This window comes from Neodiprion fabricii, chromosome 5, assembly GCF_021155785.1.
Source record: "Neodiprion fabricii isolate iyNeoFabr1 chromosome 5, iyNeoFabr1.1, whole genome shotgun sequence".
Lineage (NCBI taxonomy): Eukaryota > Metazoa > Arthropoda > Insecta > Hymenoptera > Diprionidae > Neodiprion > Neodiprion fabricii.
In genome coordinates, this window is record NC_060243.1 from 5147897 (window position 1) to 5174925 (window position 27029).

General features: G+C 39.9%; 4 protein-coding genes and 1 long non-coding RNA gene across 6 annotated transcripts; 4 read left to right on the forward strand and 1 right to left on the reverse strand.

The window, feature by feature from the left end:
* The first annotated feature begins 2984 nt into the window (after positions 1 to 2984).
* LOC124183565 (laccase-4-like) lies at positions 2985 to 7422 on the forward strand. Of its 2 annotated transcripts, none has more exons than XM_046572206.1 (10): positions 2985 to 3208; positions 3689 to 3824; positions 3904 to 4188; positions 4320 to 4587; positions 4664 to 4868; positions 5169 to 5362; positions 5460 to 5652; positions 5808 to 6023; positions 6111 to 6335; positions 6615 to 7422. In XM_046572206.1, exons 1-10 carry the CDS (start codon positions 3097 to 3099, stop codon positions 6767 to 6769), a joined length of 1989 nt encoding a protein of 662 aa, XP_046428162.1. In that variant the 5' UTR covers positions 2985 to 3096; the 3' UTR covers positions 6770 to 7422. The 2 variants fall into 2 exon arrangements, with proteins under 2 accessions (XP_046428162.1, XP_046428163.1); XM_046572207.1 differs by having other exon boundaries at positions 3722 to 3824.
* A 411-nt stretch (positions 7423 to 7833) lies between these two features.
* On the forward strand, positions 7834 to 12754 carry LOC124183559 (laccase-1-like). Its single transcript, XM_046572198.1, has 11 exons — positions 7834 to 8230; positions 9133 to 9289; positions 9554 to 9683; positions 9845 to 10129; positions 10234 to 10507; positions 10592 to 10796; positions 10900 to 11090; positions 11190 to 11385; positions 11475 to 11687; positions 11759 to 11989; positions 12083 to 12754. The coding sequence occupies exons 1-11, from the start codon at positions 8204 to 8206 to the stop codon at positions 12247 to 12249; spliced, it is 2076 nt and encodes a 691-aa protein (XP_046428154.1). The 5' UTR covers positions 7834 to 8203; the 3' UTR covers positions 12250 to 12754.
* A 900-nt stretch (positions 12755 to 13654) lies between these two features.
* On the reverse strand, positions 13655 to 14954 carry LOC124183568. The gene is made up of 3 exons (XR_006871005.1): positions 14885 to 14954; positions 14081 to 14206; positions 13655 to 13984 (listed from the first exon to the last, which is right to left on the reverse strand). It is a non-coding gene; the product is annotated as an uncharacterized LOC124183568 (long non-coding RNA).
* Positions 14955 to 16439: 1485 nt separating this feature from the next.
* On the forward strand, positions 16440 to 20122 carry LOC124183562 (oxidoreductase ptaE-like). The gene is made up of 10 exons (XM_046572201.1): positions 16440 to 16635; positions 16908 to 17037; positions 17199 to 17483; positions 17588 to 17861; positions 18401 to 18605; positions 18708 to 18898; positions 18994 to 19189; positions 19273 to 19480; positions 19552 to 19787; positions 19881 to 20122. Exons 1-10 carry the CDS (start codon positions 16497 to 16499, stop codon positions 20045 to 20047), a joined length of 2031 nt encoding a protein of 676 aa, XP_046428157.1. The 5' UTR covers positions 16440 to 16496; the 3' UTR covers positions 20048 to 20122.
* Positions 20123 to 22878: 2756 nt separating this feature from the next.
* LOC124183561 (laccase-1-like) lies at positions 22879 to 26993 on the forward strand. The gene is made up of 10 exons (XM_046572200.1): positions 22879 to 23091; positions 23363 to 23492; positions 23654 to 23938; positions 24043 to 24316; positions 24856 to 25060; positions 25163 to 25353; positions 25449 to 25644; positions 25728 to 25935; positions 26007 to 26242; positions 26336 to 26993. Exons 1-10 carry the CDS (start codon positions 22953 to 22955, stop codon positions 26500 to 26502), a joined length of 2031 nt encoding a protein of 676 aa, XP_046428156.1. The 5' UTR covers positions 22879 to 22952; the 3' UTR covers positions 26503 to 26993.
* Positions 26994 to 27029: the final 36 nt, after the last annotated feature.

Sequence of the window (27029 nt, forward strand, 5' to 3'; positions counted from 1 at the left end):
ATGCTCCAAAACGATATTTCAGCTTTTTAACCAAGAACGGAAGTAAAACGACACAATTAAATGCGTATATCCTCCAGCCGCAGTGTTCCATCAGATTGATTCATATTAAATCTCGTGATACAGCATTAAGATGAAGTCAAATAAACAAACTTATGTACAATTATCAACTCGTTCTAAATGTCGAATTTAATGGGTAAATAGGGTAACACAAATATTCTGAAAAATCTCAAACCCTTCGACAAAGAAGTTCTTCGCATCGAAATAATGGTAAGTCTTGAAAGAGGAATAAAAAAATTTTTCGGACTCTCATTAGCCCACAAAAAGTTTCTAAATGATTTCCAAATTTCTTCAATCGAACGGTTTCAAGATACGATTTTTCTCCCAAATCACGTTTTTTAAAAAAACACATTTTTCGAGTGGATGTAGCGTAAACATTTGAGATCTGAAAATAAAATCTAATCGAAATAATATATCTCCTCACTTTGGTTTGAAGTTTGATTAAAAAAATGACTCTCTTGACTAGACATGAAATCGTTTTCACTCTTCGCCGAAAAACTCGGGGCATAATGCCTTGGATCTTGAAATATTCGCAACGAATGCACCTTCTTATGATAAAAATTCGATACGTACGGAAGCCTAAACTTTCAATACGAACAAACGAGATGATCTTATTACGAAACCAAGTTGAATATCTCTCTAAGAAAATCGCAATTTACTTTGAAATTGAACCATCAGAAAACAAGCTATTGCGCACGCAGTATATAAGATATTTTTTCAACTTGCTTGTCACTGAAAATTTTTGAATGAATGCCCAATGGTGTTTCGGTACGAGCTATAATGGTAAAGGATCTTACTGTGGCGTTGAGGGTACGATTGAAAGAGCAACAGCTGGAGTAAGTATTCGATTTCCATTTAATCAACAACTTCCAACACCTTAAGCGTTACACGAATATGCTAAAAAACCAACCAGCTTAACGAACATCGAAGTAAAGTTCTCGACAATTCAAGATTAGAGTACCTACTCTTCTGCTTAGATGATAACAGAAATGTGTAACTCACTAATATCACTAGAGCGATGATGTTGTGACGACAAATTTTGATGAAGCAAATAATATTTTGTAAAATAAAAACACAGGTGATCAGTTGTTGATGATATCGTCGCTGCACTCTTTTCTGTTCTGTTATTTGCTTACATTCACACTGTTTATTGAAATGTACTTTCATTTGTCAAATTCTTTTGCTAGTCTGGAATGTATCATGAACATGCAGTGTTAACTCGCACTATATTGAGCCACTGAATTGCGGCAAAAGTACATTTTACATACATCTAGCCGAGATTCATAATTGAAGAAATGTTGTCAGTACGATCATTACAAGCATTGATTACTTCTCTTTCTTGTCGGCGAACCTACAGTCCTGGGTTCTAGAATACCAAATAAATGTTGTTTCGAAAGTAGTTATCAGACAATTCGATTCGTTTTCAAAACTAATGTCTCACCGAATAGTTGTGTTTGCAATATTCTCCAGGCAATAAAACAATCTATAATTCGACATTTCGAATAACCACGAGAACTACAATTCTTATCATATATAAACGCACTAAAATTTTATGCAGATGTAACGGATTGCGTGCTCGCATGAAATCCAGGAGCTAGGAATGAGACGGGAAACGGGATTCGAAAGAGAAGCGAGAGTCTTAGGAGGCAAAACTTGTTGTGCACACTGTAAGAAAAGACTTGAAGCTAATTAACAATACCTTGGATACCGCGTGACGGTCGGACACGCCTCATCCGACAGCGTCAATTTTAAATCTAATCACTCTAGGTGTGTAGATATGTGTGTAAGAGTGTGTGCGAAGGCGGGGAATAGGCAGAACTGCAGTGTGGCCGATGAAGTAATAACACTGGTCCGCAAAAAAAAAAACTTTTTTTTCTCTTTCTTATCATTCCGTGTAATTATAATAGATTTAATTCTCTTGAATAGAAATATAGTAATGAAAAATATGTACCACATATAGTTTTCATGTAATGTTTCTTTTTTACCAAACGCTATTTTTGCTAACTAATTATAATCAAACTCTAATAGCAGCAACTATGTTTATAAAAAAAAGTTATAAGGTTGAAAAAGCTTTAACTTTAAAATTATCAGAAAATTTATCTACTATTATAACTCTGGTCATTCCGTAGTTTTCTTCCTTTTCGTATCATTGATTGGAAATTCACGGCGAATATCTTCTCTTTCTAATTCCTGCTTCAAATTCTCTTTCCGTAAGTTAAAACTGGTTTTTTATGCATTAGAGATACTATTTAAATGGATTAAAGTAGTGTTAATGCAAAAGCAATGTATATATAGTGGTGCAGTTATCCCCACTCTTAGACTGATCACGACGGTGATCCTACAGAGTGCTGTCGAAACGAATTTGTAGGGGGCGCATGGAGGGGGTAACGCACCAAGAGGGATTATCTTCCCCTACAGTCCCAAGCACGGCCCTATTGACAGCGCCGACTGTATGTACTGTATATTTTTACAAGATGTATGGTCATGTAAGACCTTGATCGAATGCAGAATACAAGTTGCTTTTCATCGTAAGAGTATTCACTTGTGTAAATAGAATACTATGATTATTGGAAAATTTTCACGACTGCTCGGTCGTGGCTCACTTTTTATTATGACCAATACAATACGTTACACCACAAAAGCTACCTCTATTATCATTGCTCCATTGAACCACAATACCAAATGCCATGATAACAGCGTAACGTAATTAGACCTGGTATACCTTATATTTTCTGTGTTTATGGTTTTTTGTTGTCAGTTTTATTGTGTCCTGGTCTTTTTATTTAGCAAAAGTTTTGAAAATATTTGAACTCCTTAGTGTTAACAATACTGAGGCGTCAACAGCTGGCCATTGTCATGATCTGGTAGAGAGATGTTTCTAAACCGAAGTCCGCACTTATATAAGCGCGGAAAGCGTATAAGGTAGTAAATTTATAACGAATTAAACAATTTGTCGTCCAAATTTCTTTAATAAATGCGACAACTCCAGAATCTCTCTGCGTGGATTAATTAAGAAGACTCGGGGCAAAACCATAAGCAATGGGTTTGTCTAAGGGAAACGACTACATCATAATTTCAAACGTCCTGTATCGGTTTGCCCTCTTTGTGACACCCCTTCTCATCATATCCAGCTTTGCGGATGCTAATCACGGTAAGTGTGGAGACTATGAAGGTGGGTGGCATCCTTTAAAATACTCAAGATGCTTGTGCATACCATAATTATTCTTCGTCTCCTCCCGCGTTGGAGATTATAAACATAGACAAACAAATTCGGAACACCAACTTTTTGTGTGATGTAAATTTTATAGAAGGTATAAAAATTGTTTTTCACAAATTTGAAGGCCCAAGGTTCTGTCAACACCCTGGTATTCTTATAAAATAAATTAAAACACGATCCATGGATCCTTTTGAAACGTTTTTATGAGTTTAACACTGAGTTCAATATCTCTGTTCAGTTAAGACTAAGCAACATGTCAAATCAACGTATTGCTCAGTTTTAGTGGTCGGAGTCAAAATGCATAATTGAAAATTGGTCGCTTAAAATAGTTTCGGAAGATTCATTAATCATTGATTTTCATTCAACCGTCAGCATTTTTCGTAAGTTCTCACGATGTGTTCAATTTCTAATCAGTCCTTGATCGTTGCGATTCCGAAAAAGATGAAGTTCTATCGACGCCTCAGGAATGTGCCCGCCCGTGTATCGATGGTGAGAAACCCAAGACCTGCTACTATCAATTCTACCTGGAGTCCTACGTGACCATGGGGCAGTAAGTATAAGCCAAACACTATTCACGAAAATTACTTAAATTGAATTCAGAGTTTCACAAACTATCCATTCATCAACAGAGCCTGTGAATACTGTTTGCCCAACATTACCAATCAACTGAACGCTACCTGCCAATGCGTAACCGCAGATGGTGTGGAGCGAGCCATACTGACTGTGAACAGAATGGTTCCTGGACCTAGCATCCAGGTCTGCAAGGGAGATTACGTCGTCATTGATGCCGTGAACCTAATGAACGGTCAAGCAATGAGCATTCACTGGCATGGAATTCTTCAAAACGGCAGCCAGTACTACGACGGAGTACCCTTTGTAACCCAATGCCCCATTGCGGATGGGAACTCATTCAGGTATGCTGATGTATGTAAATGTCTAAAACAAAATCGAGACAACCGAAAAATAGATCAAATTAATAATCGATCGTGAAACGGGGAAATGTGATGAACGGGTCAATTTTCAATACCGTCTCTCTGATTTTAAGATATCAATGGCTTGCTGGTAACGAAGGTACGCATTTTTGGCACGCGCATCACGGATCTCAAAGAATAGACGGCATTTACGGGAGCATAGTTGTTCGTACAGCAAAATCTTTCCATCGCAATATGTACGATTACGACAGACCGCAAGATGTGATAATGTTCAGTGACTGGTTCCATGTAAGTGCCTCCGAACATTGGCCAGGAACTCAAGTTGTCAACGTGGGTCAAAATCCGGATTCGTTACTCATACAGGGATTGGGACAATACACGGTAAGAAAGAGTCTTGATTGACTTGTTCTTTTCTAAGCTCTGATTCCATTCTCATCCTAATCCCTCATTTCTTTAGGATCCAGCCACCGGCAACACAACCACTACACCACTAGCAGTCTATAAAGTGAAACCAGGAAAAAGATATAGGATGAGATGTATCGTGGCCACCAGTATGCACTGTCCATATGAGTTCAGTATCGAAGGGCATAGACTATTGTTAATCGCTACCGACGGAGTGAACATTGAGCCTACTTGGGTCGATAGCATCATGTCTACTGGAGGTACGAAAAACAATTTATGAAAAATACCTTTGTTACTGTTTGCCCAAATACGCGTTAGTCAATTGTACTAGATTGTCATTTCGATTCTACTGTTATACACCTTAGAGATCTGGTTGAAAATATCCAGGAGCCTGATGGCGATTGATCAGTTTTAAATTGCCCGTTACCATAAGCGACAATTTGATAACTCCGTTGGTGATAATATTGGATGGTTGAGAAAAACTCACACAATTAACTTATACTTACTCTAACTAAGTACTGATCCAGTGTGAGTGTAAAAAAGAATATGTTGCGTTCCAGGTGAGAGGTACGATTTCGTGTTATGTCCTAAAAAAAACTATTCTCAAAAGTCGTATTGGATTCGATTCCGTACGAGTACTTTGGGTCTATGCACTGGAATTCAGCAATTTGCTGTTCTTCAATACAAAGGAGGCCCAGACCTTCCCAGTTCTCCGAGACCCGTATACAACGAAACCTTCGTTACGAATGGAGTAGTAAGGATCTCGACGATAGCGTCGACAGTTGACATCACATGACGAAACCATTCTTGTACGCAAGTGGTACTTAAATATGAACATCTTTTTATTTTAGGTTGCAAACGCCCTGAATGTCAACTGTTCTGATAATAATCGCACTGAATTGTGCGTCAGCGATTTTCGGACTGCCATTTCGTACGATAACAACATAGGTGATGAACCGGACTTCAAACACGCGGTAGCGTTCAACTTCTCGGCTTGGCTACCCGCTGATCTCTATAAACCCAATTCTTATCGGCGTTTTTTAAGTAAGTCATCATCATCTCATTGAAATTTTTACACACATAAATATCCGTCGGAAGATAATATTTTTTTCGCGAATAATTCGTTAAAACATTCAATACATTTTATGTTGAAACTTAATGCTCTCATAACCATAAGGATGTCTCTTTCTCTCTCTCAGTGGTGGGAAAAGATGCTCCATTTGCGGCGAACCTCGGAAACCTATCATACGTCGGACCGCCATCACCGCTGCTATCGCAATTCGAAGATGTTCCACCGGACGTATTCTGCAATGAGACCCATCGTCCAGTTCCAGTTGATGGAATAAGCATATGCACGAACATGATGAACATTCCACTAGGTGCCCTCTGTGAGTTCATAGTCTACGACCCATCAGGTACGCAAACAAATCTTATCAGTCTTGTCATATAATGCCGGGATCGCCTCTAGAGTATCTTACCATCTAACTACGGTTCCATTTTAGCAAATGCGGGTCTGAACCATCCCATGCATCTCCATGGATACCATTTCTACGTCGTCGGTATGGGGCTAAATCCGGGAAAGTATCCGGTACTCAACAATACAGTAATACATATTTACGACAAACAGAACCTGCTCCCCAGAAATTTTATCAACCCGGTGCTAAAAGATACAGTTACAATACCCTCTCTTGGTTATGTGATTATTCGATTTTACGCTAATAATCCGGGTAAGTATGGTTATGATACATCGTAAACTCCTTCACTGTGTACAGTGCTTATAATACATGCGGAAAAACGTTATGCCACTAACGTATAACGCATATACTTGCGATTGAAAAAAAAAAAAAAAATTGAATCACGCGATCGCTGTAGTTACAAAAAATAGTACTTCGGTCTTCTAGAGGTAATAAAATTTGATATTCAAACGTAAATCTCATATTCGTCATGCAGTGAAGGCATCAATGTCTGAAACAGGTTGCTGCTACAAGTGATGATTTTGCTTTCAGGCTTCTGGCTACTTCACTGTCATTTCGATTTCCACATGATTGCCGGCATGCAAATGGTACTCCGCGTTGGTGAACAAAAGGATCTCCCACCAGTTCCTCCAGGCTTTCCTAAATGCAGCGATTACAAACCCCCCATCAAATCTGTGTATGAATGAAATACTTGTGAAAACCAGACGCGAATGAAGTGGTATTTCCGCCACCTCTCACACAGTCACACAGTTTACACCAGTGGTATGTTTCATACCGTGAACTTGTTATTAACACTCCGTGAAGGGTATGTGATGCATTGACGGTAAGATATAATTCGAATTGTCCAGCGTATAAATTTCTTGAACTTTCACAGTATAACGCCTTGTTGGTATCTGTTACCATTCTCCTAACACTGTCAGATTCGGAGAATTTGAAACCCAAAAATATGTCACCCTAAGAGGACACGAACTCATTGTGAGTCTTTGATCATCGATGGCAAGTTTTTATTGCAAATCACCATACATATTACATAACTGCAAAAATACACATTTTCCAGTCAACAGTCAGTATTAGCTTGAGAACACAGTCCGAATTATTATTTACCAATTTAAACAGTAATACCTAGTGTAGTTACTAAGTCATGCAGTATTACGATGTCGAGACTCCAAACTGTCGCTAACGGCAAACTAACTTCTCCATCCACTACTGTTATCCACAATCAGCATATTTTCCCTGTAGACTGTAATGTAAATATGCTTGTAAATAGATTACTATTGTTACAGTGAATTTACAAAACGTCAATATAGTCTGGAATAAAGGAAAAAGTACAGAAAATGAAGTTACGGTGAAGTTGAAGAATATATATTGTATCCTATGCGTAAAGATGAATTGCATCTATGAAATTGACGAGAAAAATCCGTCAGTGACGTAATTGTTTATAAATGAAAACTACGGCTCTGGTTTTTCAAGCTGTAGTTACAACAGCTTGTTTCAACCTAATGCAAACAAGTTTTGTAGTGTTAAAAAGAGCTTGACGCTACAGCAAACAGCTTGTGGAATTTTTCCTCCTAGCTATTCGGTGTGAATGATCTGGTTCTTCGAAAACGGTGGTCACCACGAATGGAATCACGTAAAAATACACGCGTTTATTATCATTTTTCCACCTCGTGTAAGATAGCGTGAAGGGTGAAGGATGAACCTATCCTAAGCAGCGTATAAAAATTAATTCGTTCCCCGAGATCTGTGATGCTGGGAACACCTGAATAAAGTGTTTTGCTTTCCTATCTTTCTGTTGGATGTAAATTATTTTGTATCCCAACAGATTTCGTCAATTTTTTGTTTCACAATTTATTATTACCAGTTCACTTGCGCATATGCTATGGCATGGGAAACGATGACATTTCTTATTATTATTTATTATTGCTATAGATTTATTATTTCTGGTCGGTAATTGTTGTTGAATTGCAATTTCTTTCCCCGTCATTCGATGTAATTGAGCAAGATGTTATCTTCTCTCATCACTCGATCAAATGGAAGTAAAGTATTATTGTCAATTTCTGAGTTCCTATCCGAAGGTTTCATTGCTTCGCTAACATCCACAGTAGAGAGTTGACCGTAGTATGAGATTCATTCGGGGCAGAATACAAGTACGTATTTATTTGATAGTAATATTTTATCGTCTAATTAATGAAATTAAATTTTCAATCAGTACGGTCCAGACCGTCTGGCATGCAAATTTATCAATGAGCATTAAACGAACTACACGAAAATGAGCTGTAGCATCTTATTTATGCCTGAAGCTTCTTTGACTTCGAACCCGTGCCGTCAAAGAGTGTTACGAATTCAATCAAAACGTGAACATTTAGATTAATGAAGTTTTTTCGCAAATCACTACAAAGTTGACTTAAATAAATCATGAATTAAAAATAACCTGTACATTGAATTAACAGATAATTCCGAATCAACCATTTAGGGTGACAATTCAGTCAATCCCGCAAGCTAAAAAATGTGTTGAAAATGGACTACTAGTGTTTGTACCTGTAACTGCATAAATTTAAATTACACAGTGACAGGTGACGAATTTCGTTGTCGAATTAGATATATTTGCCTTTTACATATATCTTCTTATAAATATAATATATCTATGTAGATATGAAAAATTTTTTTTTCAAATAAGAGTCACACAGTTTTGGAATATATAAAGGCAAATTTAAATTTCATTAACTGTAGCCTATTGCCTGTTACAGCCACGTTAAATAATTATGTTGCATCTATTGCAACGTTACATTTCTAAGTACTATGAATTTGTAACATAAAACGCGTTGAGATCATGACCGTATCCAGAAACTTCAATTTCTTCGTTTTTTCAAAGCTAGTGCACCAAGTTGACAAAAACAATTATATTTGTATCGTACTGTGGTAATCATAGTCATTAACTGCCATTGAGTGCACGTCTTATTACTGTAAAATACGAGGGTCGTCAATCCAGTAACTCCTGCTAGTCCTCGCATTAACTCATTAACCGATCATTCAATACTTTTACCTGAAGCAGTCGAACCGTTCGAAGATGGTATCAACGAATCGAAAAAGTTTTGTAAAACACCCAAGTTACGTTCAGCAATACCGCTTCTTCGCCCACACATTACTGATATTCGGAATGATCAACGTCGATCTTCCACAAGTTCAATCTGCCCGACCATTTAATGGTAAGTGATTTTATATCAGAATTTGTTGTATGAAAATATGTTACTACGAACATTTTCTCCAGCTTGGCGGGAATCTTAAAAAATATCGGTCTTTGCGCGTCATCTGACTGAGAGAAGGCATTCTATGATTGTGAGAACTGATAAAAGAAGGTTACATCGGCTGCCAGAATTTTTGAAAATAAAATTATTTACGGTCTCATTCTCTGTCCCATATCATAGCAGCGTGTGACATTGTAATTTTAATTGACACACTTCTCGGTGTAGGGTCGATGGAAATGGATAACTCTCGATATTTGTCAACACCGCAGGAATGCGCACGTCAATGCACAGAAGGGGAATCCCCAAAAACCTGCTACTATTATTTTACGGTAGAAATATACAACATTCTTGGCACGTGAGTAAAACCTCTTTCAAAAGTTTTTCTTCTCGCAAGGCTCGACCAAAGCAGATTCACGTCACAAATAGCGATGAGATGGTTACCAAACAAACTAGTGCTAATAGTTCGAAACACCAAATAGATTTACAGTGACGGAATAAATTTTTCTAATCAACCAGAGCCTGCGAACTCTGTACACCTGGCCCAAACAACTCACTGACGAATGAGTGTCAATGCGTGACTTCCGATGGCGTGGCGACGACCGTTCTAACCGTGAACAGAATGGTACCTGGACCCAGTATCCAGGTGTGCTTGGGTGACAAGGTCATCGTTGATGTCCTGAACAAGATGGAAGGCATGGAACTCACGATTCACTGGCACGGGGTTCATATGGAAAAATCGCCGTACTACGACGGTGTACCTTTCGTAACTCAATGCCCGATTTTTCAAGGAAATACCTTCAGGTTCGTCGAAACATTAAAATAACATGAGGCTGTCTACGTTTCGTCCAAAAATCAAGAGTGATACTTGACAAACGCTACGTTAAATTTAAATATCACAATTCAAGGTATCAATGGATTGCCGGAAACGCCGGTACACACTTTTGGCATTCCCATACCGGTCTTCAAGATATGGATGGCGTTTACGGGAATCTAATTATTCGGCAGCCACCCACCCAAGACCCTAACAGCCACCTTTACGACTACGATTTATCGGAGCACATTGTGCTTATTAATGATATATTTCACGAAATGCCTACTAACCGATTCCCAGGGCTGGTGAACAGAAGAGGACTCGACGCGCCAGTGTCAGCTTTAATTAATGGAAAAGGACAGTACACGGTAAGAAGAAAACTTGCGTCATAAATTCATAAATTGCATTCTGTTTGTTATCGAATATTCCTTAAAAATCGTGTCACTTTTCAGAATTCAACTACTGGTAACACAACCAAAACGCCGTTGGAATTCTTTCACGTTTCGGCGGGGAAAAAATACAGATTCAGATTGATCACTGCTTTCACGATGCCATGTCCTGCTCAACTCACAGTCGAAGGACACAAGCTGACCGTGATAGCCACGGATGGCCAATCGGTCGAACCTAGGGTCGTCGATAGTATTGTTTCTTTGGCAGGTAACGGAAGCTTATCCCTCTTTGTCCTTGCAAAAATCGAAGTATCATTCAATGTTGAAAGTTTCTCGCGTATCGCAATTTATTATTTCGAATTCACTTGCAGGTGAGCGATACGATTTTATCATTTTCGCCAACCAAACACCTCGTGCCTACTGGATTCAATTGCGTGCCATCGGCGGATGCAACAGCTCTGAAATCCAGCAAGTAGCAATTCTCAGCTACCATATAAATGGAAACTACAGCACACCTCGTTCCAAGCCGCCGACATACAATCCGGGACTTCCAACGGGACTGGTGAGGTGTTTTGTGATCAACTTTGACTCATCGTTCGTTGATCTTAGCCGGGAACTGACATGCCCAAATATCTAAAATTATATGTACACTTTGTTCCAGGCCCTAAATCAACTGGGTTCCAACTGCAATAAGACGCAAACAAACATGCTGTGCGTTGGGGATCTTCGGAAAGCAGGATTCGTCGACGAAAGTATCCTGAAGCCAAACCCCGATGTCAAAGTCTGGTTGCCGGTTCGTTTTATAGCATACATTACGGAGCAACTCTTTCAGCCCCACACCTATAAGTCGTTTTTGCGTACGTCAACGTTCCGTAAAAAATTTTTTTACGTTGAAATAAATCGCAAAAATGACGAACAATCGATTACATAATTGATTCCTTCGCAGTTCCACCGCCCTACGTTGAAAGCACATCGTTAGTCAACAACAGGTCATTCTCTTATCCGACGTCACCACTTTTGTCCCAAAGGAAGGATATACCAGCGTCACAAATTTGTGACCATGAAACAACTCCAGCTAATTGTGGTTCGCCCTGCTTTTGCACATACTTGATTAATTGTCCACTGGATTCCGTGGTTGAAGTGATCATCTTTGATGAAGGTACCGTACGAAATCGATGCAAGTACCTTTCAATTTGACGATGTATTTTTAGCTCTTCTCTATATTTCCAGGTGCGGTGACCGATCTGTCTCATCCGTTTCATATACATGGGTACGCCTTCAGCGTGATTGGCCAAGGTGAATCGCCGGAACCTAATGCAACCTACCTCACCTTAGATCAGATTCAAGAATTGGACAGAAAGGGACTACTTCATAGGCAGTTCGACAGACCGCCTTCCAAGGACGCCATCGCTGTGGGACCGGCTACCTACGTCATCTTAAGATTCCGTGCTAATAACCCAGGCAAGTTACGGGAACTCGGGACATCGTAGATGCAATCACCCTATATTACAATTCAAAATGTCCAACCTCTGACAACTCTTCTCCCTCTCTCAGGCTACTGGCTATTCCACTGTCATTACACGTTCCACTTAGCGATCGGCATGTCTGTTATCTTCAACGTTGGTGAACCCTCAGATCTGCCGCCGATTCCACGAGACTTTCCGGTTTGCGGTAATCATCTACCTCCCATGAAATTTGCCGGAGACAATTCGGTCTACTGATCCTGAATCATCGAAACGACAAATGGTCGTTGACGTCTAGTTGACATAAATTGATCAGCATTGAGATGTAAACCTTAGTTGAATTCTGCGCCTTACGGCTAAACTGCCTGTTGATGCAGACGTAGAAAATATGTCTCAATGATCTACAAAATCTATATCTGAAACATGTTGTTATAGCATGGTTTCACTCATTGTAATAACGTAGAACAATATAACTATAAAAATCCCAGCTCGATCCAGTTAGACCTCAATTAGGTGACCATAAAAATCACTGGGATACGGAATAATTGAAGTTCTTCAGATTACGCCATGGATATCGTTCGTATAGTACAACTTCTAATAACATATTCTCTCGTGTACGCAGAGGTCCATGTGATATTTTAAAATCTTTTACCTCTGTCTCTCAATTCATGGTGAAATTGTGTGTTTTAAAATCCGTGGTGTGGAAAGCTTTCATTCATTTATTTACAAATTTTGTACAGTATCTTGATGCCTGAACGAATCGGATGAAGAAATTACGGACCGGTTTCGAGTTCAAATCTTTCAAAGACTAGAAAATTTTCATTTTCAAGTTAGGCTGAAAACTTAAAATTCTCATTTGCAGTGACGAAACAATGCGCTATCACTTTATCTCCTAAAATTACTCAGACGTAGCTTCACCATTGAACACTGTGCTCAAAATGTGATTCGTTCTGATATGATACCATGGTGGTTACGTTACAACGATGCTAATAGATACCTGGCAATTTATCTTAAAACAGTCGCAACTTCACTTCTGATGTATTATTACTATTTCATATTGTAAAACGAAATATCAGATGAGCAATTGTTGCTGATATCGTCGCTGCTCTTTCTTCTGTTCTGTTATTTGCTTACATTCGCACTGTTTATTGAAATGTACTTTCATTCATCAAATTCTTTTGGTAGTCTGGGATGTCTCAAGAACATGTAGTGTCAACTCGCACTACATTGAGCCATTGAATTGATGCAAAAATACATTTGACATACTTCTAGCCGAGATTCATAATTGAAGAAATGTCAGTACGATCATTACAAGCGTTGATTACTTCTCTTTCTTGTCGACGAACCTACAGTCCTGGGTTCTAGAATATCAAACGAGTGTCGTATCGCGAGCAGTTATCATACAAGTTGATTGGTTTTCAAAACTAATGTTACACCGAATAATTGTGTTTATCATATTCCCTAGGCAATACAAAAGACTGTAATCCCACATTTTCAGCATCTGCAAAAAACACAATTTCTACATTATGCAAGTACACTAACGATCAACACAGATCTTGGAATTTATCTCTTTGCAAGATGACCCAGTATGTGTAAGAAGTATGGTCATGTAAGACCTTGACTGCTCAATAGAAATTGCTTTTACTATCAGACGTAAACGTACGCACTTTTCAAACTCGATTATATAGTTTAACGCGCGTATTAGCGCATCTAACGGTTCCCACAAAACTTTCTACCCTGGGATTATTAAGGTCAAAAATCGTCTCGTGTAACATAACCAAGTCTAAGGAGTCTGATCGTACTTAATTAAGGTCCGGTCTGTAATAACCGCTTTTACGACAGTACCAAAAGAACATTGCAACATCATAGTACCCTCAGGTGTTTAAATTTTTAATCCAGGCATGCGCCTATGCGAGTCATACGATGGTAAAATTCTCGTATATGTTGCCTCAGCTGCCTTTTGTAAACGTGTTTTCCACCAGAAAGTGACCACCTATAAGCGAATTGTCAGCTGTAGAAAAAATATACCGCCTCATTTCTTCGATGGCATCGCGTATATCAAAATACTTGAAAGTATAAACTTTGTTACCTTTACGCTGGAATAGCATTTGTTAACGATAATGCATGCAGATTTCTTCAGACTCCGATACGTCAGGTACCTCGAATGCAAAAACAACTGGCCAACTTTACCAGCCTCGTTTATCCGGTATCACCACTGCAACAAATTGATCAACAAATCATCATTATTGTTCCTATAAATTTACAAAACGTCGAAAAAAAATAACCATCGATCAAATCTAATAGCGATGAACATAAACAAGACGATAAATGATTCCAGTAGGTATGAATGAGGTTATGATCTTAAATATGGGAAGTTTCATGTGACGAAGAAGTATAATTGATCTAACTATCAACACGTGTCAAAACAACGGATGAAAAACAAGAATTGAAACAATATGTAGGTTCGTAAGCTTAGATCAACTGCACGTGTGTCATAGAATTCAAAAGTAATCAACATCGGTGATGATGATGGTATTAATGGTTGATTAAGAAATTAGCATCTTCGATGATATTGATGTTATCCTGTAATGTGAAGAATGTGGTAATCATATTTGTATGATGGAATGCTTTGGATGGAAAATAGATCACGCCTCACAGATCTACGGCGCTGATAATACTTGAATGAAGTAAAAATCTCCCTCAGATCGATGACGTGTCACCGAAATAAGTCCGAAGCTGAAACTCTATAACAATCATCTCGCAGGTTGCACGTCAGGCCACAAAATTGACATCCCTGTGAATTTAGTAACTTGAATTTTGTCGACTTTCGTGAAAGTATGAGTTTGCAATCGACTGATCGTTCGGTAAAACTATTTAACGACATCTTACTCACCTTCGTCTTTCTGGTTCCCATAGTGGTAGCCAGACGTAAAAATTTAAACCAGCCACTCTACTTACACGGACACTCTTTCATCGTAATGGACACACAGAGGATCTCGGCCAATTATTCACGTAAGATCAACAGTGCTGAAATTTTTCAGCTGTAGAGAAAAGACATCCTTCAGGGATGTCCAGCCGCTCTTTGTAAATATCATTCCGGTACCGCAAAACGATTTCGTCGCCTTCGGGAACCGCATGACTAAAACCTCTCGTACGACATCCGTATGCGTATAATGTACAACCTTCATCTTCACCGCCATATCACATGAGACTGACACATGTTAAAGCACGTAGAATTTATGAGTGAGTTTACTTTCGGAACATTCCATGACTGGGCTTGTTACCGTTTGAAACTTACACATTTTCGCAGAATTTTAGTGACTACAAGAACTGCTAACAGAGCACTATACGTATACTGGGTTACACAAATATGCGACTAAACTGGATCGTTGATCATCAGAATTATTCTAACTTGTCGTGTTCACCTGAATAAATGAACAAAACCATTATATGGAAAATGATACCACCGTCCTATTGGCAGGCTTTAGTGTTTGCAATTTGATGTTGACACATAAGGCATAATATTAACAAGATCTGGCTAATTTGGGTGTAAAGACGGTATTAATTTGGGTTGCAGTATAGTAAATAAAATTACAACGGCACATGCTAGTTCGTGGAGCATGACGCATCGATATACGTGGGGTATACAAAAAGTTTTTGTCACCTTCATGTCTTCCAAATTATCGTAGGTTACAATAGATCATATGTCTATTCTATTAGAGTAACTATAGTCATCGCTCGGGATTATTTGCACATTTTATCACTGTAAGAATAGCCGAACGCTGATGTAACTAATCTTGGATGATCCCCACAATGACCCAGTGGTGCAATATTCTGTTTGGTACCGCCGAATCGGAGAATTTTTTTGAAAAGCCCACGTGACGTTCAACTGCTCTTCGCCGTCACGAATGCATTACTAGTATTCAGCATCGTCTTTATCAATCTTTACTACTTTTCGAAGTACTTTCGTAAAACTTCAACTGTGATTGAAATCGTTGCAGCAGTAAGCTACAATGGTGTGCTGAAAATGTTTGATTATTCGGTCACTGATCAGCACAAGTCCTAAAATATGATACTCACTTGAGCAAATAACAGACATTTTAATATGATATATGCCGTATACGTAGGATCACGCTCCAGTGTGTACGGTCTGAATGTAAACTTGAACTAAATTTGAGTGTCAAGTCACCTTTTTTTGTACATCTCAGTTGACTATATAACAACAGCGCGGGTGCATATACTAATGTGTTATATACAACGCGTGGAGATCATTACCGTACCCAGAAATTTTGATATCTTCGTGTTTTCAGAGCTACGACAAAGAGTTCACAAAAGATTATACTTTTATCGTTATGTAGTAATCATAGTCATTAGCTGCCATTGAGTGCACCTCTTATCAAGGTAAAATGAGTGGGTCGTCAATCCAGTAACTCTAGCTAGTCCTTGGGTTAACTCATTAACATGTCATTCAATACCCTTACCTGAAGCAGTCGAACCGTTCGAAGATGGTATCGACGAATCGAGGAAGTTCTGTAAAACACCCAAGCTACGTCCAGCGATACCGCTTCTTCGCCCACACGTTACTAATACTCGGAATGATCTGCGTCGATCTTTCAGATGCTCAATCTGCCCGACCATGTGATCGTAAGTGATTTTTTATTGAAATATGCTGTAAAAAAACATTTTATTACGTCCACTTTCTCCCGCTTGGCTGGATCGTCGAAAAATATCGCTTTTTTGAAGTCATCTGACTTAGTGAACGCGATCTTTGATTGTGAAAGTTGATAAAAGAAAGTTACATCAGTTGCCAGCATTTTTGGTACTAAAATTATTCCCGGTCTCATTTTCGTGCAGTCTGTTCCATATCATAGTAGCGTGTGACATTGTAATTTTTATTTACGAACGTCTCGGTGCAGGACCGATAAAAATGGATAACTCTCGATCTCTGTCAACACCGCAGGAATGCGCACGTCAATGCACAGAAGGAGAATCGCCAAAAACCTGCTACTATCATTTCACGGTAGAACTATACAACGTTCTTGGCTCGTGAGTAAAACCTCTTTCGGAAGTTTTGATCCTCTCAAACCTTGGCTGAAGCAGATTCACGTCACAAATAGCGATAATATGGTTACCAAACAAACTAATGCTGATGGTTCGATACACCAAATAGATATGCAGTGACGGAATAAATTTTTCTAATCAACCAGCGCCTGCAAACTCTGTACACCTGGCCCAAACAACTCACTGACGAATGAGTGTCAATGCGTGACTTCCGATGGCGTGCCGACGACCGTCTTGACCGTAAACAGAATGATACCTGGACCCAGTATCCAGGTGTGCTTGGGTGACAAGGTCATCGTCGATGTCCTGAACAAGATGAAAGGCATGGAACTCACGATTCACTGGCACGGGATTCATCAGGAAAAATCGCCTTACTACGACGGTGTACCTTTCGTAACTCAATGCCCGATTTTTCACGGAAATACCTTCAGGTTTGTCGAATTATTAATATAACATGAGACCGTCTACACTTTGTCCACAAGTCAAGAGTGATACTTGACAAATGGCACGATAAACTCAAATATCACAATTTGAGGTATCAATGGATCGCCGGAAACGCCGGTACACACTTTTGGCATTCCCATACCGGTCTTCAAGAAATGGATGGCGTTTACGGGAATCTAATTATTCGGCAGCCTTGCAAGCAAGACCCTAACAGCCACCTTTACGACTACGATTTATCGGAGCACATCGTGCTGATTAGTGATAGATTTCACGAAGAGGGTACCGAACGATTCCCAGGACTGCTGAAGGGACGTGTAGGACAGGACCCAGTGTCACTATTGATTAACGGAAAAGGGCGGTACACGGTACGAGAGAAACTGACCAGAAGAGTATCTGACCTTCGGATCATGGATTCTGCTGAAACTTCTAAAGGCTTTTCTTCCGCCCAAAATATGGGGCTTCTGATGCGAGGATCTATCCACCGGGCCTTTTTTCGCACAACTTACAGAACATCAAATAATCTAAAATTCGAAATTTATACTTCACTACAGCACCGGAATAATATGATACACGTTTGCACTCGAATCCGCAAGATGCTTGCATCTTAACTTGAACGCACAACGACAAGAATTGATATCTAAGGTGAAAATACACAACAGGTTACATTTGTCATAGAATTTCACTCGCCAAATTTCTGATACCATCAATTTTACCCAGAGTGAAGGGATACCTCTGAGATTATACTACGTGTCACAGGCTTCCAATTTCCGGCCTAGGAAACAATCCTAGAAGCTTAAGCAGAATCCACGATTCAGAGATCTTACACTCTGCTTGTTCTACCTGAGCAATCATTAAATTGTTCCATCCGACTTATATGTTTCTCACACATCGTTTCACTATCTAGGACCCAAGTTCTGGTAATACGACTAACACGCCGTTGGAAGTGTTCAACATTTTGGCAGGCAAAAAATACAGATTCAGACTCATCACTGCTTTCTCGACTGTGTGTCCTGCTCAATTCACGGTCGAAGGACACAAGCTGACCGTAATAGCCACGGATGGTCAACCTGTTGAACCTAGAGTCGTCGATAGTATAGTTTCTATGGCAGGTAACGAAAGCTAATCCCGCTTTGTCACTGCGAAAATTAAAGTATCATTCAATGAAGAAAGTTTCTCGCGTGCCGTAATTTGTTATCTTGAATTCATTTCAGGTGAGCGTTACGATTTTATCATTTTCGCCAATCAAACACCGCGAGCCTACTGGATCCAGCTACGTGGTATCGGGGAATGCGGTATCACCAGAATTCAGCAGCTCGCAATTCTTCGCTACCAAGGCCATGGAAGATATAACAGACCGTGTTCCGAATCACCAACGTACGATCAGGGGCTTTCCGCGGGAGTGGTGAGCCATTACTGCGATTAACATAACGTTCCACCTATTTTGGTCTTCAACTAGATAGCCCCGAAACAATAGTTTTTAATTTTACTTCATTCAAGGTTCTTAACCAACTGGGAGTAACTTGCGACTCTTCGGATCAAAACGTGGTGTGGGTTGGCGATCTACGAAAAGCCGGATATGTCGACGAAAGCATCCTTGGGCCAGAGCCAGACGTCAAAGTCTGGTTGCCATTTCATTTCAACGATTACAAACCGGAGAATCTCTTCCAGCCAAATACTTATCTTCCATTCTTGAGTAGAATATAGTTTGCGGATTTTTGTTTCACTAGAATACATCGCAAAATTCGTAAACAATTAACAGCATGTATTCGTTCACAGTTCCACCGCCTGGTGTTGAAACAATTGCACTAGTTGGCAACAGGTCATTCTCTTTTCCAACGGCACCACTTTTGTCACAAAGGAAGGATATACCAGCGTCAGAAATTTGTGACCATGAAACAACTCCAGCTAATTGCAGTACACCCTGCATATGCACGCACGTGGTTAACTTACGACGAAACTCCTCGATTGAATTAGTCGTCATTGATGCAGGTACAGTACGATATTGATACAATTACGTTTCGACGTAACAAAGTGTTTTTTGCTTCTCTCCATCTTGCCAGAACCGTATACGAATATGTCCCATCCTTTTCATCTGCATGGGTACGCCTTCAGCGTAATTGGCCAGGGTCCATCGCCGGCTCCTAATGCAACCCGCCTCACCTTAGATCAGATTAAAGAATTCGACAGAAAGGGACTGCTTCGTAGGCAGTTCGACAGACCGCCTTCCAAGGACGCCATCGCTGTGGGACCAGCTACCTACGTCATCTTAAGATTCCGTGCTGATAATCCAGGCAAGTTACGAGGACTCGGGACATCGTAGATGCAATCACCCTATATTACAATTTAAAATATCCAACCTCTGACAATTTTTCTCCCTCTCTCAGGCTACTGGCTATTCCACTGTCATTTCACGTTTCACTCAGCGATCGGCATGTCTGTTGTCTTCAACGTTGGTGAACATTCAGATCTATCGCCGATTCCACGAGACTTTCCGGTTTGCGGTAATCATCTACCTCCCATGAAATTTGCCGGAGACAATTCGGTCTACTGATCCTGAATCATCGAAACGACAAATGGTCGTTGACGTCTAGTTGACATAAATTGATCAGCATTGAGATGTAAACCTTAGTTGAATTCTGCGCCTTACGGCTAAACTGCCTGTTGATGCAGACGTAGAAAATATGTCTCAATGATCTACAAAATCTATATCTGAAACATGTTGTTATAGCATGGTTTCACTCATTGTAACAACGTAGAACAATATAACTACAAAAAACCCCAGCTCGATCCAGTCAGACCTCGATTAGATGTCCATGAAAATCACTTGGATATTTGATAATTGAAGTTCTTTAGATTACGCCATGGATATCGTTCGTATCGTAAAATTTCCAATAACGTATTCTCTTGTGTACGCGGAGGTTCTTTCACCTCTTTCTCTCGAATCTTGTGAAAATAATATGTTCCAAAATCCGTGGTGAGGAAAGCCTTCATTCATTTATTTACATACTTTGTACGGGATCTTGATGCCTAAACGAATCGGATGAAGAAGTTGCGGATCGGTTTCGTGTTCGCGTCTTTTAAAGACTAAAAAATTTTCAATCTAAATTTTGGCTGCAATTTTAACATGATCAATTGCATTGACCAAGTAATACGCATTCGCTTTCTCTCTTGAAACTGCTCACAATGTAGATTCACCATTGACACACTGTGCTCAAGATGTGATCCATTTCGACTTGATACCATGATGGTTACGTTGCAGCTCTGCTAATAGATATCAAGCAATTTATCTTAGAACAGTTACAACTTCGTTTGTGATGTACTATTACTATTTCTTCTCGTAAAACCTGAGTACTTTCGTGAGATTTTGGTGTTTATATAGATGAAACCTGACAGCTGTCCGTATAGATTAATTAAGGAAGGCGCCAAAATCTGGATCCCAATATATTGAGCTACTGCTTACTAGCTACCCTTCTATTTAACTCACAAATAAACGTGCGAAGAACTCATATTACTAGACTGTCCATGTTGTGACAACGGCAAGTTTTGATCATACAGACAATATTCTGTAGAATGATATATCAGATGAGCAATTATTGCTGATATCGTCGCTGCACCGTCTTCTATTCTGTTATTTGCTCACATTCGCAGTATCTGTTAGAATGTAGTTTTATTAATAAAATTCTTTTCGGAGTTTACAATGTCTCAAGGCACGCAGTGTTAACTCGCACTAGATTGGACCATTGAATTACGGCAAGAATACATTTTATGTACTTTTGGCCAAGATTCATAACTGAAAAAATTTCGTCGCTATGATCATTACAAGCGTCGAATACTTTTGTTTCTTGTCGACAAACGTACGGTCCTTGGTTCTGGAATGCCAAACAAATGTCGTATCGTAAGCAGTTATCATACACTTCTTCATTGTAATGGACACAGAGAGGATCTTGGCCAATTATTCACGTAAGATGAACAGTGCTGAAATTTTTCAGCTGTAGAGAAAAGACATCCTTCAGGGATGTCCAGCCGCTCTTTGTAAATATCATTCCGGTACCGCAAAACGATTTCGTCGCCTTCGGGAACCGCATGACTAAAACCTCTCGTACGACATCCGTATGCGTATAATGTACAACCTTCATCTTCACCGCCATATCACATGAGTCTGACACATGTTAAAGCACATAGAATTTATGAGTGAGTTTACTTTCGGAACATCCCATGACTGGGCTTGTTACCGTTTGAAACTTACGCATTTTCGCAGAATTTTAGTTACTACAAAAACTGCTAACCAGAACACTATATGTATACTGGGTTACACAAATATGCGACTAAACTGGGTCGTTGATCATCGGAATTATTCTAACTTGTCGTGTTCACCTGAATAAATGAACAAAACCATTATATGGAAAATGATATCACCGCCCTAGCGGCAGGCTTTAGTGTTTGCAATTTGATGCTGACACATAAGGTGTAATATTTAACAAGTTCTGGCTAATTTGGGCGTGAAGACGGTTTTAATTTCGATCGCAGTATAATTAATAAAATGAAACTACAACGACTCATGCTAGTTCGTGGAGTATAACGCGTCGATATACTTGACGTATGCAAATAGTTTGTCACCGTCATTTCTTCTAAATTATCATGAGTTATATAATAAACTGTATTTATATTGTATTGTAGTAACAACAGTAATCGCTCGGAATTATTTGCACATTTTATCACTGTAAGAATAGCCGAACGTTGTTGCAACTAATCTTGGATGATCCGCACAATGATCCAGTGGTGCAACAATCTGTTTGGTACCGCCGAATCGGAGAACTTTTTTGAAAAGCCCAAGTGACGTTCAACTGCTCTTCGCCTTCAGGAATGCACTACTATTATTCAGAATCGTCTTTATCGATCTTTACTACTTCCCGCAGTACTTTCGTGAAACTTCAATTGTTACTAAAATCGGCGCAGCAGTATGCTGCAATGGTCTGCTAAAAATATTTAATCATTCGATCACTGATCAGCACAAGTCTTGAATGTGATACTCACTGGAGAAAATAACAGACATTTTAATATGAAATATGCCATATACGTAGTATCACGTTCCAGTGTGTACGGTCTAAATGTAAACCTAAATTACATTTTAGTGTCAAGACGCCTTTTTTTGTTGATCTCAGTTGACTTTATAACAGCGCGGGCGCATATACTAATGTGTTACATATAACGCGTGGGGATCATTACCATACCCGGAAATTTTGCTATCTTCGTGTTTTCGAAATTGCCATGAACAATTCAAGAAAAATTATACTTTTATCGTAATGTGGTAATCATAGTCATTAGCTGCCATTGAGTGCACACCTTATCAAGGTAAAATGAGTGGGTCGTCAATTCATTAACGCTGGCTAGTCCTTGGATTAACTCATTCACATATCATTCAATACCCTTACCTGAAGCAGTCGAACCGTTCGAAGATGGTATCGACGAATCGAGGAAGTTCTGTAAAACACCCAAGCTACGTCCAGCGATACCGCTTCTTCGCCCACACGTTACTGATACTCGGAATGATCTGCGTCGATCTTTCAGATGCTCAATCTGCCCGATCATGTGATAGTGAGTGATTCGTTGATGAAATATGCTGTGAAGAAACATTTTATTACGGTCACTTTCTCCCGCTCAGCTGGATCTTCAAAAATATCGCTTTTTTCAAGTCATCTGACTTAGTGAACGCGTTCTTTGATTGTGAGAGTTGATGAAAGAAAGTTACATCAGTTGCCAGCATTTTTGATAATAAAATTATTCCCGGTCTCATTTTCGTGCAGTTTGTTCCATATCATAGTAGCGTGTGACATTGTAATTTTGATTTACAAACGTCTCGGTGCAGGATCGATGAAAATGGATAACTCTCGACCTCTGTCAACACCGCAGGAATGCGCACGTCAATGCACAGAAGGAGAATCGCCAAAAACCTGCTACTATCATTTCACGGTAGAACTATACAACGTTCTTGGCTCGTGAGTAAAACCTCTTTCGGAAGTTTTGATCCTCTCAAACCTTGGCTGAAGCAGATTCACGTCACAAATAGCGATAATATGGTTACGAAACAAACTAATGCTGATAATTCGATACACCAAATAGATTTGCAGTGCGGGAATAAATTTTTCTAATCAACCAGCCCTTGCAAACTCTGTACACCTGGCCCAAACAACTCACTGACGAATGAGTGTCAATGCGTGACTTCCGATGGCGTGCCGACGACCGTCTTGACCGTGAACAGAATGATACCTGGACCCAGTATCCAGGTGTGCTTGGGTGACAAGGTCGTCGTCGACGTCCAGAACAAAATGAAAGGCATGGAACTCACGATTCACTGGCACGGGATTCATCAGGAAAAATCGCCTTACTACGACGGTGTACCTTTCGTAACTCAATGCCCGATTTCTCACGGAAATACCTTCAGGTTTGTCGAATTATTAATATAACATGAGACTGTCCACACTTTGTCCACAAGTCAAGAGTGATACTTGACAAATGGCACGATAAACTCAAATATCACAATTTGAGGTATCAATGGATCGCCGGAAACGCCGGTACACACTTTTGGCATTCCCATACCGGTCTTCAAGAAATGGATGGCGTTTACGGGAATCTAATTATTCGGCAGCCTTGCAAGCAAGACCCTAACAGCCACCTTTACGACTACGATTTATCGGAGCACATCGTGCTGATTAGTGATAGATTTCACGAAGAGGGTACCGAACGATTCCCAGGACTGCTGAAAGGACGTGTAGGACAGGACCCAGTGTCACTATTGATTAACGGAAAAGGGCGGTACACGGTACGAGAGAAACTGACCAGAAGAGTATCTGACCTTCGTATCATGGATTCTGCTGAAACTTCTAAAGGCTTTTCTTCCGCCCAAAATATGGGGCTTCTGATGCGAGGATCTATCCACCGGGCCTTTTTTCGCACAACTTACAGAACATCAAATAATCTAAAATTCGAAATTTATACTTCACTACAGCACCGGAATAATATGATACACGTTTGCACTCGAATCCGCAAGATGCTTGCATCTTAACTTGAACGCACAACGACAAGAATTGATATTTAAGGTGAAAATACACAACAGGTTACATTCGTCATAGCATTTCACTCGCCAAATTTCTGATACCATCAATTTTACCCAGAGTGAAGAGATGCCTCTGAGATTCAACTACGTGTCACAGGCTTCCAATTTCCGGCCTAGGAAACAATCCTAGAAGTTTAAGCAGAATCCACGATTCAGAGATCTTACACTCTGCTTGTTCTACCTAAGCAATCATTAAATTGTTCCATCCGACTTATATGTTTCTCACACATCGTTTCACTATCTAGGACCCAAGTTCTGGTAATACGACTAACACGCCGTTGGAAGTGTTCAACGTTTTGGCAGGCAAAAAATACAGATTCAGACTCATCAGTGCTTTCTCGACTGTGTGTCCTGCTCAACTCACGGTCGAAGGACACAAGCTGACCGTAATAGCCACGGATGGTCAACCTGTTGAACCTAGAGTCGTCGATAGTATAGTTTCTATGGCAGGTAACGAAAGCTAATCCCGCTTTGTCACTGCGAAAATTAAAGTATCATTCAATGAAGAAAGTTTCTCGCGTGCCGCAATTTATTATCTTGAATTCATTTCAGGTGAGCGTTACGATTTTATCATTTTCGCCAATCAAACACCGCGAGCCTACTGGATCCAGCTACGTGGTATCGGGGAATGCGGTATCACCAGAATTCAGCAGCTCGCAATTCTTCGCTACCAAGGCCATGGAAGATATAACAGACCGTGTTCCGAATCACCAACGTACGATCAGGGGCTTTCCGCGGGAGTGGTGAGCCATTACTGCGATTAACATAACGTTCCACCTATTTTGGTCTTCAACTAGATAGCCCCGAAACAATAGTTTTTAATTTTACTTCATTCAAGGTTCTTAACCAACTGGGAGTAACTTGCGACTCTTCGGATCAAAACGTGGTGTGCGTTGGCGATCTACGAAAAGCCGGATATGTCGACGAAAGCATCCTTGGGCCAGAGCCAGACGTCAAAGTCTGGTTGCCATTTTATTTCAACGATTACAAACCGGAGGATCTCTTCCAGCCAAATACTTATCTTCCATTCTTGAGTAGAATATAGTTTTCGGATTTTTGTTTCACTAGAATACACCGCAAAATTCGTAAACAATTAACAGCATGTATTCGTTCACAGTTCCACCGCCTGGTGTTGAAACAATTGCACTAGTTGGCAACAGGTCATTCTCTTTTCCAACGGCACCACTTTTGTCACAAAGGAAGGATATACCAGCGTCAGAAATTTGTGACCATGAAACAACTCCAGCTAATTGCAGTACACCCTGCATATGCACGCATGTGGTTAACTGTCGACGAAACTCCTCGATTGAACTAGTCGTCATTGATGCAGGTACAGTACGATATTGATACAATTACGTTTCGACGTAACAAAGTGTTTTTTGCTTCTCTCCATCTTGCCAGAACCGTATACGAATATGTCCCATCCTTTTCATCTGCATGGGTACGCCTTCAGCGTAATTGGCCAGGGTCCATCGCCGGCTCCTAATGCAACCCGCCTCACCTTAGATCAGATTAAAGAATTCGACAGAAAGGGACTGCTTCGTAGGCAGTTCGACAGACCGCCTTCCAAGGACGCCATCGCTGTGGGACCAGCTACCTACGTCATCTTAAGATTCCGTGCTGATAATCCAGGCAAGTTACAAGGACTCGGGACATCGTAGATGCAATCACCCTATATTACAATTTAAAATATCCAACCTCTGACAATTTTTCTCCCTCTCTCAGGCTACTGGCTATTCCACTGTCATTACACGTTTCACTTAGCGATCGGCATGTCTGTTGTCTTCAACGTTGGTGATCCCTCAGATCTGTCGCCGGTTCCACGAGACTTTCCGGTTTGTGGTAATTACCTACCTCCCATCGAGTTTGCCGGTGATAATTCGGGAAACTGATCCTGTATCAGCAAAAAAAAACAATTCATCCACCCCAATGTACGAAAAATCCGGTCGACATAAATTATAGAATTGAGAATAAGTTCTAAACATTTGCATATTAGGATATTTATTATTATACATAGAAAGTAATATTTGACCCTTTCTGTGTCTACACACATTCTGAGTGGGTAAATGTTCAATTTGCATTACGTTATTCCTCTGTACAAGTACTGCTCACTAATAATTAGTCAACAATATTACTATGTTAACATTGACACATTTCACCTCAGAAATTCTACGCGAAATTTTCGTAGCGCAAATCATTAACCCAGCAAATCTGCAATCTGATTATTAGTATATTAGTTAATATAAGTTACTTTTTGATTTGAATTTCTTCACACTAACGCTGTGTCTTCGAAGTACACTTTTCAGTTTTTTCGCTACGCCCTGTACGCACGAGTATTCACCTGTACGATACTTAATCAAAATAAAATATGGCTTGGAATTTATTTGCTAAAATATTGAAGCAGTCTGATAGCCGTTCG